General features: G+C 35.1%; 2 protein-coding genes across 2 annotated transcripts; one reads left to right on the top strand and one right to left on the bottom strand.

The window, feature by feature from the left end:
- Positions 1-5539: 5539 nt before the first annotated feature.
- On the bottom strand, positions 5540-7153 carry LOC139703559 (endogenous retrovirus group K member 7 Gag polyprotein-like). Its single transcript, XM_071607062.1, has 2 exons — positions 6217-7153; positions 5540-6012 (listed from the first exon to the last, which is right to left on the bottom strand). The coding sequence occupies exons 1-2, from the start codon at positions 7151-7153 to the stop codon at positions 5540-5542; spliced, it is 1410 nt and encodes a 469-aa protein (XP_071463163.1).
- Positions 7154-12601: 5448 nt separating this feature from the next.
- LOC139703558 (uncharacterized protein CXorf51A-like) lies at positions 12602-13107 on the top strand. Its single transcript, XM_071607061.1, has 2 exons — positions 12602-12727; positions 12886-13107. Exons 1-2 carry the CDS (start codon positions 12602-12604, stop codon positions 13105-13107), a joined length of 348 nt encoding a protein of 115 aa, XP_071463162.1.
- Positions 13108-16331: the final 3224 nt, after the last annotated feature.

The raw sequence follows: 16331 nt of genomic DNA, 5'->3' as shown, positions 1-16331 counted from the left end.
GCCATGTTACCATCATCATAGTTGTTTCTCCATTCATGTGTTTCAGGTAGGGGTTGCAACCAAACCATTGGTTTGGTTGTGTTTGATAAGCTCACAGGCCTGGTTTCCCTGATACCAGTTTGATATGGCCACACATTCGTGTGTCTCTCATTTAATATAATAAGTTGACAGCTGGTATTTTTTATTAGAATGATTAATGTAGTTATCAGTTTGTACCTTATGATTGTGCTTTGCAACAGAAGGGTGTTATTTTGATAGATGTGTCCAACATTTGGTGATCATCTCTTTGTCCAGAAAAGTTACCAAGTCACTCTACCTTAGCACTTGTACTCAGAACAGTAATTCATGGCAACCTTCTGTTTTTATAAAATAGAGTAACTCAGGGCAGGCACAGACTGAAAGCTGTTGTTCTATACAACATGAATTAACTCATGGCAGGGCACAACCTACTCTTTGCACATAGAAACTGGGAATGACTATGCTGTCAGACAAATTCACTCATTCCACTTGGGAGTGACTATTCTGTCAGACAAATTCACTCATTCCACTTCTATGAACTACAGTTCCAGGAAATCCTTTAAATTTTCATGAGATTTACCTGCAATTACTATATTAGTTTCCTATGGAGAAGATTTTTAAAAAGATTGCCTCATGGCCTTGACTGGCGGAGAGGAAGAATAATCATGTGACATATGCCAGGAAATTTCTCTATTTAACTTTCAGGGAAAAAATGAATGATTCTTAATATACCTTGGGAAGAACATTGCTCCCACTTCAGTCCCTCATAGCCTTCTTATATCACATAAGAAGTTAAAATCTAGGTTGGGTTTGTAGCTCAGTGGTAGAGCACTTGCTTAGCATGTGTGAGGCACTGAGTTTAATTTTTAGCACCACATATAAAAAATAAAAAATAAATAAAAATAAAGGTCCATCAACAACTAAAATATATATATTTTTTAAAAGTAGGTGAGCTGGGGATATATCTCAGTTGGTAGAGTGCTTACCTCACATACACATGGGCCTGGGTTCGATCCCCAGCACCACAAAAAAAAGAAAAGAAAAGAAAAGAAAAAGGTAAACTGTTGTACCAAGGAAAAAACAATTTAGAAGCAGAGAGATACAAGGAGATTAAAAGACTAAGATTATAGAATGTTTTTCCCTGCATAAATATCATAGTATCACACCAAAAGTCTCAGTATTATAACAGTGTATTGTAGCTGATAGGACTACAAGACTCAGACTCTTTCCTATGGAGGAATACATAGAGAATTCCAAAGTTAAGAGAGGGACTAAAAATTTGGAGTCTCTGATTCATGGTCTGTTTGGCTGCTATAAGGACATAATACCTTTACTAGGTAGTTTATGAACAACATTCACTTATTTATCTCAATTCTGGAGGTAGGAAAGTCCAAGATCATGGTGTCAGAAAATTCAGTGTCTGGTGAGGGCTCACTTCTTTGTTATCTTTTCACTGTGTCCTCAAGTAGTGAAGGGGCAAGAGATCTATCTGGAGTTTCTCTTATCATAATTGGTATTATCCCAGGATCTCCTTATCCCCTCAAATAATTTTAATGCACATATAATAAGGTTCATTCTTTGTGATATGTAGTTTGATGGATTTGGGAAAATGCTTAGTGTCAAATATTTGCTATTATACTATCATAGAGAATGGTTTCAAATATACTATTTGCATCACCTATTCAATCCTCTTCTGTTCTCTCTGAACTCCTGATAACTGAACTCTTTACCATCTCCAATAATGTGTCTGTATTCAAATTTCCTCTTCTAAGAGCAGTAGTCATGTTGGATTAGGACTCACCTTAGTAGCTTCATCCTAATTACTTTTTTGAAGTCCCTATATCTAAATACCCCTGCATTCTGAGATACTGGAGGTTAAGACTTCAATAAATGATGGGCTGGAGTTGTGGTTCAGTGGTAGAGCTCTTACCTTGCACATGAGGCACTGGGTTGGATCCTTAGCACCACATAAAAATAAATAAATAAAATACAGGTATTTGTCCATCTACAACTAAAAATATTTTTTAAAAGCTTCAATAAATGAATGGGGGCATAATTCAGTATTTTAAAGTATACTTTTTAAAAAAAAATCAAATATCTTCTCCAAATTTCTTTGATTCATGTTAGCATGTATATCTTTCTTCATCTCTTGACTTTTAATTTATGTCTTTGAAGGTTCTTTGTTTATTTGTTTTAGACAACATAAAATTGGCTGTTGCTTTTGTATCCATATGAAAAAAAACCACATCTTTTTAATTGGTATATTTAGGCCAAACACATTTAGTAATTATTTGTACTGATATCTACCTTGTTGGCAATTACTACTATCCACAGGATTTTTGTTTATCCTTCACTCTTTTTCTACTCTCGCTGGTTTTAATTTGAACATTTTATAGACCCACTTTAAATCTTCATTTTGCATATCAATCATACTTCTAACTTTATTTTTTCATGATCATATAAGGAATTGAAAATCACTGTGATTACTCTGTTAAAGGTACTAACAGATGGAACAGATAACATACAAGGACAGGTTGACTATATTTGAAGAAATGACACAGAGAGAAAATGGGCATCTATAAGACAAAGACCGAGGCCTTGAAAAAAATCAACCCTGCTGACAGTTTGAGCTTGAATTTCTAACCTCTAGAATTGTCAGAAAATGAATTATTTAAGTCAAAGTCTATGGTATTTTCTTACATAAGTACTATAAAATTAATACACATACTTCAGAATAAGAAAAATTAGCAGGCATAAACAGGGGTCTCTTCCGCAGGAACACACAATAATCCTCAATGTGTAAACAGAATCTCAGGATAATTGATATGACTGAAAGGAAAAAAAGACACATTCAAAATTATAGTTGTAGGTGTCCATACCTTTCCCAGTAATTGAGAAAACAGTTAAGAGGGAAATGAGGAAGTATATAGGAATCTGAAAATTATCATTAATCAAACTGATCTAATTGACATTTACAGACTAATGTGTCTCAAAACAGCAGAGTACACATGAAACACTCACAGAGAAAGACTACATTTTTTCCACAAAACACATTTAAAAATATAAATTATTCAAAATGTTCTCAAATTACATTGGAATTAAACTAGAAATCAATGAAAGAAAGATAACTAGAAATTCTCCATATATTTGAAAATTAAAGAACACAATTATAAATAACACATAAAACAAATAATAATCTTAAGGAAATTTTTAAACTATTTTAAAATAAATAGAAAGGAAAATACAATTTCTCTAACCGTGTGGGATGCACTGAAAGCAGTGATTTGAGGGAAACTGGAAGCATTAAATGTGTGTGTTAAATGCATGAAAGATCTGAAATGAATACTCTAAAATTCCACATAAGGAAATTACAAAAATAAGAACAATTTAGGCTTGAAGCAAGTTGAAGAATACAATTAATGGAAATTATAACAGGGATCATTGAAACTAGAAACAATAAAACAATAGAAAATATCAAAGAACACAAAAGCAGTTTCTTTGAAAAGTGGATAAAATTCAAGCCAACTTCATCAAGTTAAAAAGAGAAAAGAAACAATTACCAAGATTAGAATTAGTTTTGTGTTATCACTACTGATTCCTTCGTCATTAAAAGTGTGTTATATCAACACTAAAATGACTTTACGCTCACAAACTTGATAGCATAGGTGAAATGTTTGAAAGATACAAGCTACCAAAGTGTACCTAAGCAGAAATAAATAATTTGAATAGGCTTACATTTATTAAGACATCAACTCAATAGTTAACAAGTTCTAAGAATGAAAGCACCAGTCCAATATCTTTTCACAGAAAAATTCTACCAAACATATAAGGAAGAAATACTACCATCTCTTCCAGAAAAGAGCACCAGAGATAATACTTCCTAACTTATTGTATGAGGCCAGGATTACTTTATTGCTAAAAACAGATGAAGATATTGTCCATTGATTCTAAAATTTATACCAAGAAGCAAAAAATGAAGACTTAAGAGAAATTTAAAAAGAATAAGTTTGGAGAACTCACACTAGTAGATTTCAAAACTTATTGTAAAGGTCACCATAATCACCAGAGTGTGGTATTAGTGAAAATGCAGATTCATAGGCCAATGCAACATAATTGAGATTTCCAGAACCACATAAATAAGTCAACAGACCTTTGACAAGGGAGCAAAGGGATTTTAATGGAGAAAGGAGAGTCTTTTCAACAAATTGTGCTAGAACGATTGGGCATTTACATGAACAGAAATGAATCTAGTCTCAGAATTTAAAATTTTAACATAGTTCAAAAGAGATTATAGACCACAATATAAAAAATATGAAAAATATCAAGAAAAAAATCTGTTTCCCATGAGAGGAAAGGCTAACAATTCTGAAACACATGTTGGAACAGACCATTTAAATAAATGCATAAAGGATGGAAGGAGCTACATTTCTCAGTGATACAATGAGTATTTTCAGATAGGCAAAAGTGAAGACTAGAATGGTCCCTATAGGATTAGAGTGGGTGACATCAGTGTGAATGCATATTTTGCTTATTATATAAACAGATGGTTGTATATAGACAAATATATGTATATATGTGCATATATTTCCTTTTTATATTAGCTAAGAGCATGTAGAATAAATGGCATTCCTTTACTGAAGAATAAACCTACCCTGCCCATATCTTGATTTCTAATACTAGTCTTTAACAAAAGGCATTAGAGTTCCTTGGAAAAATGAATGACTCTAGGAATGGACCAAGAATATACAATATAATAGATGACTATCTTATAATACCAGGATGCAAACAAAAGCAAAATCCAAAACACAACAACAACAAAAATTTCTTTATATTGACAGGGGTATGCCAGAAGGATATAAGTGTCAATTGAAAGAGCTCCTAATGGTCAGATGTGGAACAGTTTGAAAAATAAAGTACCATTGGAGTAAAACCCAAAGTATAGGCTAAATATCCATGCATCCATCCTGTTATTGAAGAAGTAAATAAAGGGGCAAATCCTCCTATAGAAGAATCCCCAAGTAATTTATATACATACACACCTATCAATTTGGTAAAACATGCCAACTCCTTAAGTTTGAGCTGCATATAATGACCTCTTTCAAAAGAGTACAGAATTGAAGGAAGGAAAAACAAAGAAGCATAACTTTATAGTTGAAAAAAATTAAAAACAGTAGATTAAAGTTAATATCAACTTTGAAGAATCATGTAAATAGTATGTATTCTTGTACATATATGCACTTTACCTCTATGGTCATCTGTTGGGGTTTGAGTGTGCAGAGTTTAGCTCCCTCAGGCCTGACATTTTGCAAGAGAAGACATTAAAATCTGAATTTCTCCTTCATAGTCTGCATAGATAATGCCTAAATGGACAGTAATACCTTTAGCATTAAGGCTGGAGCGTCCTGTGAGCAAAGCGAAAATCCCTGGAGGTAGTGGCCCAAATATTCCTGTAGGTATTCTTTTAGGCATAGCACCACCCTGGAGATCAAAATCACTTAAGGCTGGGATGTCCATGGCGGCACTATGTTGGGTTGCGGGTTGTAGGGAAAAGATTGTGTGTTGCCCCCTTTATTTGTCTAGGGCCTGGGGTCTGGCTGGATGGACCGTTTCCCTGAACTGCAAGAGTGGCTGCATTTTTCGTTCTACATTCTCGAGCCCAATGTTTACCTTTTTTGCATTTAGGACATATTCCGGGTCCCCTAGTTTCCTTTTCATTCTTTTGCTTACAATTTTTCCTCAGATGTCCAGTCTGGCAGCACCCAAAACACTTCATGTTAGCCAAATTTCGATTAGTATTCTGCAAAGCATGCCATGTAGAGGCCATGGTTTCAGCAAATAATTGCATCTTTCTCGATTCTGATGTTATATCTTTGCACACCTTTAAGTATGTATGAACATCTCCTGTATCTTTAATCGGTAAAATGGCTCGTTTACAATCTTCATTAGCATTTTCATAAGCCAGCAAACATAGTAATTGTTGCCTGGCAGCCTCTCCTACCACGGTTCATTCAATTGTCAATTTTAATCTAGACAAAAATTCTACATAAGGTTCATTGGGTTTTTGTGAAACTTTTGTCCATGAGCCATAATGTTCTCCAGTAGGTCTAATTTTGTCCCAAGCTTCTAAAGCTATTTACTTCAATTGCTCATGAATCTCAGGAGGAATATTAATTTGATGTTGAATGTCATCATGCATACCAGTGCCAGATAACATAGGGTATCCTATGGCACGAATAACAGGGTTTTGACTGTTAACATTTTCTCTAGCCTTAGTGGCACATCCTTCTAAAAACCACATGTGCCATTGAAGATATTCAGGTTCCTGTAGAAGAGCACGGCCCACAATCTTCCAATCCTCAGGAGCAAAATTATTGTAATGAGTAGCAAAAGCATTAAGCAATTCTTTTACATAATGGGATTGAGGTCTGTACATTGTCACTGCCTTTTTTAATCTGCCAATATGATCAATATCAATCCCCTCATACCGAGGTGGCTGTGCCATTCCATTAGCTGGATCAGGCCTGATTATAGGAAAAGCAAAGAAGGGAGTTTTGTCCTCATCGTCAGAAGGTTCTGAGTCCATTTCCTGGACAGCCTTTAAAGAAGCTGCCAAAAAAGGGTTGGTGGCCGGAGGGGCAGAGGGCCTAGTTCCCGATAAAGGCCTGGTTCCCGATAAAGGCCTAGGGTCCATTTTAGCTTCTAATTTATTAAGACATCCCAGAACTTCCTCCATAACAAGTTTGAATTGCTCCGAAACGGAGCGATCATCAATCGTCGTTTTTACTTTCGTTTTCTTTTCCATATCATTACCAGTTAAATCAGCAGAATTTTGTGAAGAATTATGAGTCAATTGTTGCGTATCTTTTACTACCTCTTCTTTTTCACTAATATCAAGAGGGAGATCTAGAATAGAGGGAGCTAGCTCCTTTTGTAAATTGCCAATCAACCTTTCTTCCTCCATAGCTTTAAACATTGTATATACAATAGACAAGATAGACCAAAACCGAACCGGAATTTTTTTGCCTTGCCTCATGGCCTTTTCAACATTGTGACGGACCCGTTTCCAATTATCCACATCCATAGATCCTTCCTCCGGGAACCAGGGATTCCATTCCCTGACCACCTTAAGACACATCTCTATATCAGAATGGGAAATATTAATACCATAGACAGCAAGTGAATGCCTAAGAATATTTAAAAAAGGAGAAGATGAAGATTGTCCCATCACCCTGTAATATAAAGAAAAAGAACTTACCCTTCCTGTCAATCCAGCAGGGTCCCTGTTCGGGCGCCAATTGTGAACGTCTAGTGCGTTCGCAGTCATCTTCCCCAAAGAACAATTATCCTATTCTAAACCTATGAAAATTATCAGACAAATACCAATTGAAAGAAATTCTACAAAACATCTAACCTGTACCTCTCAAAATTGTTTTTCTATATTGAAAAAAAAAGCAATCTCAAACATTCACAGCCAAGATGATCTAAAGAGATGTGAGAACTAGATTTAATATGATATAACTCTGAGTGAGATCCTGGAATAGCAAAAGAATGTTAGTTGTAAAATTAAGTATGCCTGAATGAGGAATGGCCTTTAGTTAATAACAGTGTAGTGATATTGCTCATTAATAATAATAAATGTAGTGAATTAATGTTAGCTGTTAATAATCATGGAACCAGATGTGGGAACTGTGTACTCTGTAAGAAAACTTAATAATAATTGTGATTTTCTGTGAATCTAAAACAGTTCTAAAATTAAAAACATGTATTATGAAAAACTTTTATACTTTCACTTGTACTCTTTTCTACTGTCTTACCTATAATTAGTATATTGAATTAAAATAATTGAATGAACATATATTCAATTTCCAGAATACCTAATTTTTCATATTCAACTCTTCCTTTTTCAGTTAGTGCCTCTTTTTTTCCTCTGTCACCTTTTTACTCTTTATAATCCTTCATTTATCTCCTTGAACATTTTAGTTAGATTTAAGTTAAAAATATTTGATTTATTTGTAATTTCCATTTCTAGGAAAGTGAGTGTATCTGCTAACTTTTTCACATTGCTAAAGTTTTTAATGTTAATTTTTCCCATATGATTGCAAATTGGTTTGCCAATTTATTTAGAGCAGAAATTTTTTTCTTTTATATTTTACTTTTCATGTGCTCAAATCTCCTAGATAAATGAATTTGATATTGCTTTCACTTGATCCCTAAGAACAGAAGCATAAAAGAAAAGCACTGGTTTACATAAATTTCTTAAGAAACATTTAGTCTCTAAGCTAGTGGCCAAGATCCTAGCTGCAAAGCTATGCTCTCTAATTCTAGGATCCCCATATAAATCCTAGCCACAGTATGAGTTTACAGATTTTTCTTGGTTTCCTTTTATGTGTAGCTGATTCTAGCTATAATTTTTGTTTAGAGCATTAGTAGCAGCACATGTTCGCTTCACTATTAACCTCTGCTATCTTTCAGGGCTTATATACTTGGCTGCCTTTACCTAGGTGCTTTCCCATATTTCACAGAGCTCTCAGCCTATCTGTTACTTTGTATTTATGTTTGATTTCCATTTATAGACATTTTAATTTGTATTTAGAGTATGAATGTGCCTTTTTAAAATTTTTCTTCAAATTTTTAGAGATTTTGATCAATGGGAGTATATCACATTTGGACCCATACTATTATCTAGGCCAGATTTTTATTATAGTACTTATGGGAAGACACAATATATGTTATTGCACTTCAGAACTAATTCTAATTTTAAATCCAGGATACAAAGTGGATTTTAGAAAATAGGTATAGGAGGTTCATCACAAAATTGTATTATACTAACATGAATTTGAGGTGACAAAAATAGTTCAAAAATCGGGTTCCGCAGCACACACCTGTAGTCCCAGCAGCTAGGGAGGCTGAGGTTGGAGGATTGCAAGTTCAAAGCAGCCTCAGAAGCAGTGAGGTGCTAAAGCAATTCAGTGAAACCCTGTCTCTAATAAAATATAAAATAAGGCTGGAGATGTGGCTCAGTGGTTGCATGCCCCTGAGTTCAATCCCCAGTACTCACCCCTCAAAAAATAGTTCACAACTATGGGGTTACTTATACTCTTCTATAAAGAGATACTATTCATTCATTATTGCATAAACTATTAAAAATGAGTGACATAGGAGAAATTTGGGAGTTTTAAATGATATATAACAATTTTATAAAAATTATTTTTATATGTACATGTAGATAGAATCAGTAATTATCCTTCATACTATTTATCTACCATTGATTCCAAATTAAGAATTTAGTCATTTAGCCAGGGACTGTGGTACAAGTCTGTAATCCCAGTGTCTGGGGAGGCTCAGGCAGGAGGATCACGAGTTCAAATCCAGCTTCAGCAATTTATCAAGGCCCTAAGCAACTCAGTGAGACCCTCTTTCTAAATAAAATATTAAAAGGGCTGGAGATGTGGCTTAATGGTTAAGTGTCCCTGGGGTCAATCCCTGGTACCAAATAGAAAAAAAAAATGAAAAGAATCTATTCATTTAAATAAATGTTATATGAATCAACATTGATCAATTTTCCTATAGTAACATATATATATTCCCTGGAATAAATCACACTTAGTGATATAATTATACTTAGTACATTAGAGTTGGTGTGACGTGATTAATGATGTTTTTTTTTCTATATTATTTAAGAATATTACCTTATATATTTCCTATGACATCTTCATTTTTTTATTTTTAGGGTAATATTTGTCTCACAAAATGAGAAGGGAAATAATTCTTCCTCTTCTACATTTTCATCTTCCTCTTTTTTAATATTTAATTTTTAATTGTAGTTGGACACAATCCCTCTATCTTATTTATTATGTAGTGCTGAGGATTGAACTCAGGGCCTCACACATGCGAGGGGAATGCTTTACCACTGAGCCACAACCCCAGCCCCCACCCCTTTTTAATTGGTGTGTGTTTGGCATGGGAGATTGAATCCAAGACCTATCCTTGCTATGCAAGCATTCCATTATTCAGCTTCAGCCCCATCCCTTTTTAAACTTTATTTCAAAACAGGGTCCCTCTAACCTCACCCTCTCAAGTAGCTGAAAGATTGGTACTATTTCATCTTTAAGTATTTCCTATAATTCAACATCAGGCAATTTTTAAATGAATAAATATGTATTCTGAGTTTCTATTTCTTGTATTCTTTTGATTATTTATATGTTTAATTTTTTTTCCCACTTAACATTAGTTTTCAAATTGTTGACATGAAATTGATTATAATACTAATTTACTATTTTGTAGTAATGGTACAATCATCAGTGAATTTTTCTTTTTACTTCTGATATTTGAAAATTATTATATCCTTTGTATAAGTTCAGCATTGTTGGGGTTTAACAATTTTCTTACTTTATCAAAGAATTAATATTTGTGTTTGTTGACTTCTGTGATAGATGGTTGTTAAGGTTTGGATGTGAGGTGTCTACCAAAAACTCATGTGTGAGACAGTGCAAGAAGGTTTAGAGGTGAAATGATTGGGTCATGAGAGCCTTAACCTAACCATTGAATTAATACCTGATGGGATTAACTGAGTGACAGCTGGAGGCAGATGGGATGTGGCTGGAGGAAGAGGTTCATTGGGGGCATGGCTTTGGGATATATATATATATATATATATATATATATATATATATATATATATATATATATATATATTATCTGGAGAGTGGAGTCTCAGTCTCTCTCTCTCTCTCTCTCTCTCTCTCTCTCTCTCTCTCTCTCTCTCCTTTCTGATCATCATGTGAGCAGCTTCCCTCTGCCACACTCTTCCTCCATGATGTCCTGCCTCACCTTGAGCCCTGAGGAATGAAGCCTACTGTCTATAGACTGAGAACTCTGAAACTGTGAGCCCTCAAATAAACTTTTTGGTGCAGTTTTTTAGTCATAGCAGTGAAAAAGCTGAGTGAAATAATGATTGTGACTTCTCTTGTGTTGGTATGTTATCTTTGAGTCTTCACTAATGCTTTGATGGAAAGGGCTATTGTTAGAGTCTGTAAACAAGTCAGGATGGCGCCTGGCAAATGTTAGAGTCTGTAAACAAGTCTGGATGGCGCCTGGCATTTTGCCAGAGGGAGTGGTTTGTGAAGTAATGCCAGCGAGCCATTAAGTGTGGAGATTCCTTATTGGTTGACTACTGTATCTAGTTTATGTTAATTAAGTTGCTCGACACCCCCCACTTCCTGGCTATACTGCAGCCCGGCTGGCTGGGCAAAATAGCTGGCAGTGGGAGGGGGGTGAGGAAAACTTGTGTAGGAGTAGGAGTAGGAGCAGGAGTAGGAGCCTTTTATTGTAGGACAACAGAGGTATTTATACATTCCACACAGCTTATCTTAATTAACATAAACTAGATGTGTGTGTGTGTGTGTGTGTGTGTGTGCGCGCACTCACACATAAAACAGTTCACCTGGGATTCAATTGTTTAATAGTCAGTACCCTTATCATTAATGTGATGGTAATTGGAGATAGGAGATAATTAAATTTGGTCATGAGGGCTGTGTCTCAGATTAATGCCCTTATTAAAAGAGGAAGAACCCTAAATCTCTCCTTCTGTATGCATCCACCAAAGAAAGCATATGAAGACGTAACCCGGAAACCAACCTTCATTAGAACCTGACTATGCTGCTACAAAACACAGAAACCAGTTATGGTACATTCAAACATACATTTAACAAGGCCATATACAAGGACAGAATTCAAATATAAAATAATAATTCTATTGTTGAGAAGGGAACTAGTGCTAGATTCTAAGAAGAAAGAAAAATTTGAATAAAAGAGAAGGAATCTTGCAAAACTCAATGATGATAATGTGACCAGGCTCCAAAAATAGAATAAAAATAAGGATAAAATGCAATTTTCATCAGTGGGTAGTTAATTTTATTCCTTTCCTATAAGTTGAAGGCCTGGAAGAAAACAATTTTAAAAATTGGCAGCCTTTAATGCCAAATGCAGTAAGTATATTGATATCCATTAATGGGAATATGTCTTGTTTGTAGCATTATTCACATATCTTCTGATAATTAAAGAAAAATATAACCATATTACTTTTGGATGGATTTTAGGTACATTATCCAAAATACTAACTAATGGCTAAGGGAAAGATAGCAGAATGAGTTTGTAGGAGTAGCTTTGGGGAATACTTTGGTAGAGGAAGATCTCTACCACCTGTACTACCACTATTGAACACTATATAAGAATTAGGGTGGGGTGGCTCTTTCAGGTATATTAAAGAAAAGTCTCCTTTGCCCAACCAGATCATTTTTGCCTTCCTAGCATCTCCTCTCCCCCACATCCCAGAAGTGCCAAGAGTGTTGATTTGCAATATCTAAGCTATAGCCTGGTTTCCCTAGCAACCTCCCTAGCCTCTTCATGTACAGAAGTGTCAGAGAGAGTGCTTTGTGAGGCCTAACCTCCTCCTTAGTCCTCATTGGCTGGGGAGTAACTTGCTGGCCAATGAAGGCTGAAGGGTGTGGCCCTTCATTGTCTTGGGAGGACATATATGCCAGGATCCTTACAGCTCTTCAGAAGACCACTGGGAGGCTTCAGTATGGCTAAGGCAACCAAGAAATCACAGAAGCCTAATGCAGATATGGCCCAGTCAACATCATCGATGAAAGAAAGAAAGAATATGAAGACTTCCTATCATCACTCCAGATGCGGAAGAGGCAGCAAGGTAAGATAACCCAACCCAAGCTTCTCCTTTCTGCATTCATTCCCCACGACCTAAGACTCCTATTTATTTTTCATCTGGCACAAACCCCTACTTCACATGTATATCCTATCTTCTTTTCCCAAACCAATGCCCTTATGGCCTCTCTGTTGTCCTTACAGATACTAAAGTCCACCAATAAGGGTAAAAAAACACTTCAAAATAATTCAAGCAAAAGAGACTCAGAAAAGCCTTCCACATCTCTGAAAAAATCTAAGAAAACTAAAGGAACAATACTCTTTGGTCATTATCATCGGCTAAATGAAAAACTGAATAGAGAGCCAGAAATGGAAAATACCCCAGAAACCTCCAGCATTTCAAGTGATGATCTGGACAGCAAGTAATTGAGTGAGGCCAGAGACCTCAGAATAATCTGCAGAGTGTCCAGAGGTCTGGCAGCTAAGAAATGGCTCAATTTTACCACAGGTTACTAACATTAATGGTGGTGAAAATAAAATCAATCTGATGTGAAAAGATGTGTATCTCTGTGAGCCTCTGATGCTGGAGTGGGAACAAATAAAAGGTAGAAGTAGGTGTTTGAGAAGGGAGAGATGTGGGATCTGTGGAGTTGGAGTTCAAAAGATAAATTGTTATCCACACATTGAAGGATAAAGACAAAGTGAGGACTGAGGACTGAAGACAAACTTCCTCTTTATACTTGATCCCACAGGCAAGGCGAAAAGGACTTCATGTTTCTCCCTATTTGTGTATGGCTTTAGTATGTAGATTTCCAGAAACTGTATAAGGTGAGGCATGTGAGTGGCAGTATCTCAAAAAATATACAAGGAGTCACCTGAGGAACACTGACCTCATAGTGGTGTTTGTTACTCCATACCCTATTATGTAAGCAACTAATGGCTCTCAGAAGGGCTAAAGAACTCACTCTATCATCCCTAGGAAAGTAATGGTGATTGAAAGAACAAATCCAGAACCAATCAGCCCACTTAAGAAATTTGGGGTAGAGTAAGCCATTGGGAGTGGTCTGCCTCATGTGCTGGCAAGAAAATGGAGCATTCATTGTTCATGGAGAAGTTTTAAGCAACATGGCTCCTCCTACAAATATCTTTAAGCTTTATCTTTTTCAAAGTTGTTTTCATCCATGAAAAGAGTTTCATGCTTAATTTATGGAACTATAATTGAAGCACAAGAACCTGTACGTGATTAAAAAGTTTGTATGTGGGCTGGGGTTGTGGCTCAGTGGTAGAGCACTTGTCTGGCATTTGTGAGGCACTGGGTTTGATCCTCAGCATCACATAATAATTAAATAAAATAAAGGTATTGGGTCCACCTACAACTATTTTTTTAAAGTTCGTATGTTTTATCACACACACACATACTAATCACAATTATAAGAGTGAATATATCCATCATTCCTTAAAATTTCCAAATGCTGTTAGTCCCTTTTGTGATAGTAAAATACCTGAGGATGGGTACATTATTTTTTAAAAAAAGATTTCACAATTTTGGAAGCTGAAAGTCTGAGATTGGGCAGCCTCACCTAGTTGGCCTCTGATGAGGGCCTTCCTGCTATGTCATAACATGGGCTGATGGCTTCACATGATGAAGGAAGTATGTGTGTGTGTATGTGAGAGGTAAATCACATGGAAAGAGAGAAACAGAGTAGGAAAGGGTCAAAATTGCTCCTTTATAACATCTCTTCTCTCATGGAAACAAATTCAGTCCTACAATCAGCATGATGAGCATTAGTATCTTCAGAGGGGTGATTATTAAAGGGGTGATCATCTCCCACTAGGCCCCACCTCTTAAAGTTGTCTTCCAACCTTTCAATACCAAATATACTGGGGACCAAACCATATTCAAACTACAGCATGCTTCTTGGCAATATCTCCCTCCTACCCCTCCCTGTACCCCCATCTCCAGGTAACTACTGTCTTGCTTGTGGCCACTATCAGTTTCCATTTTCTAGAGGTTTATAAAAATGGAGTCATGAAATATATACTCTTTTTTTCATCTAGCCTCTTAGAAAATTCTTCTCACCCCTCAAAAATCTTTTATTGTTTTAATTTCTAAAAGATGCCTGCAGTCAGTAAGTTTTTTTTTTAAGTTATAGTTGGACACAAAGCCTTCATTTTATTTATTGAATTTTATGTGGTGCGGAGGATTGAACTTAGTGCCTCACGTGCTAGGCGAGTGCGCTATCACTGAGCCACAACCCCAGCCCTGCTAATAAGTTTTAAATGTGTATATATAAGGTACAAAAAGGACATTTTTAGCACTTGTACATTAATTATCAGATATATTATGTGAGGGAATTAATGTGGATAAATTCTTGTTATACTATTAACCTTAGATATCATGTAATTAAGTTACTGCTTTCCTTTCTAAAGTAAGTTCCTCAGGATCTAGTATGGCTTGCAGTGCATTTCAGGCCACTATTCTGTGGTCTTGTATGACACATGTATTCTAGCACTTAAACAGCTGTTTCTAAATAAACATTGATAGCACGGTGATTGTAAAATAAAAGCAATAATATAAAAGAAATTAATTTCTTATGTGCTGTCATTTCATGAAGAGTTTATTTGTGCTCATGCTTAAATCAGTAAATCAAAGTGCAAATGAGAGTTTAAGTTCTTACATGATTTATGCGTGTACTTTGATGAAGTTGAATTATATCTTAAAAAGTAAATTTATTCTTGTTTAATTGTTCAATGTTTATTTAAAAAATATTAAATGTAACACCATATGGATGATTTATTAGTTGACTATATTGTACCTTTTGCTTTTCTATCCATTATTACTTCTTGTTTAAATTCATGATTATTATTCTTCTATTGAAGAGTGAGCATTTAAAAACATTGGCCACTTAGAGTTTAATATGTCATTTATGCCAATGGTTAACAATATTTTTCATCATATTTTGCTCCTAGGATATGACTGTTTTTATTTTGAACATCTTTATTTAGATATAATTGACATGTAATAAATTACATGTAATAAATTACACATAAAATAATAAATTAGATTTAACATTTCACCTGTAAAACCATCACCATTATTAAAAAAAAAAAAAAAAATATTATCATTACCTAAACAGTTTCCTCAAACCACTTCCCCAAGCCCTGTCCATTGCCATACAAGCACTGATCAGCTTTCTGGATCTGTAGATTAGTTTATATTTTCTAGAGTTTTATATAAATGGAATCACAATTTGTACTTTTGTATGGTTCTTTCACTCAGTGAAAATTGAGAGTCATCAATATTATTGAGTACATCTACATTACAAGATTTGCATATATTATGATTTTAAGTAGCATTAAATTGAATCTCCACCAATTAGTTACCTTATTCCTTTCACTCAAGTTGCCCCAATGGTTATGTCTTCCACAAATATATTACTTTTTCATTAGGAAATTGATATTGACACAATTCATTTAACTTACTAATATTTCACCAGGTTTACATTAACAAATTTTTATATGTATTTGTGTTTGGTTCTGTGGAATTTTCTCATGTGTAGCATTTTCTGTAACTATTACTATAGTCAACATGCAGAACAGTTCCATCCAAGGAACACTTTTGCTACATATATATATAACCATAGTCACCT

Source organism: Marmota flaviventris, chromosome Y (assembly GCF_047511675.1).
Source record: "Marmota flaviventris isolate mMarFla1 chromosome Y, mMarFla1.hap1, whole genome shotgun sequence".
Taxonomy (NCBI): domain Eukaryota; kingdom Metazoa; phylum Chordata; class Mammalia; order Rodentia; family Sciuridae; genus Marmota; species Marmota flaviventris.
The sequence above is the reverse complement of the archived record's forward strand: the minus strand, read 5'-3'. Positions and strand labels throughout refer to the sequence as shown.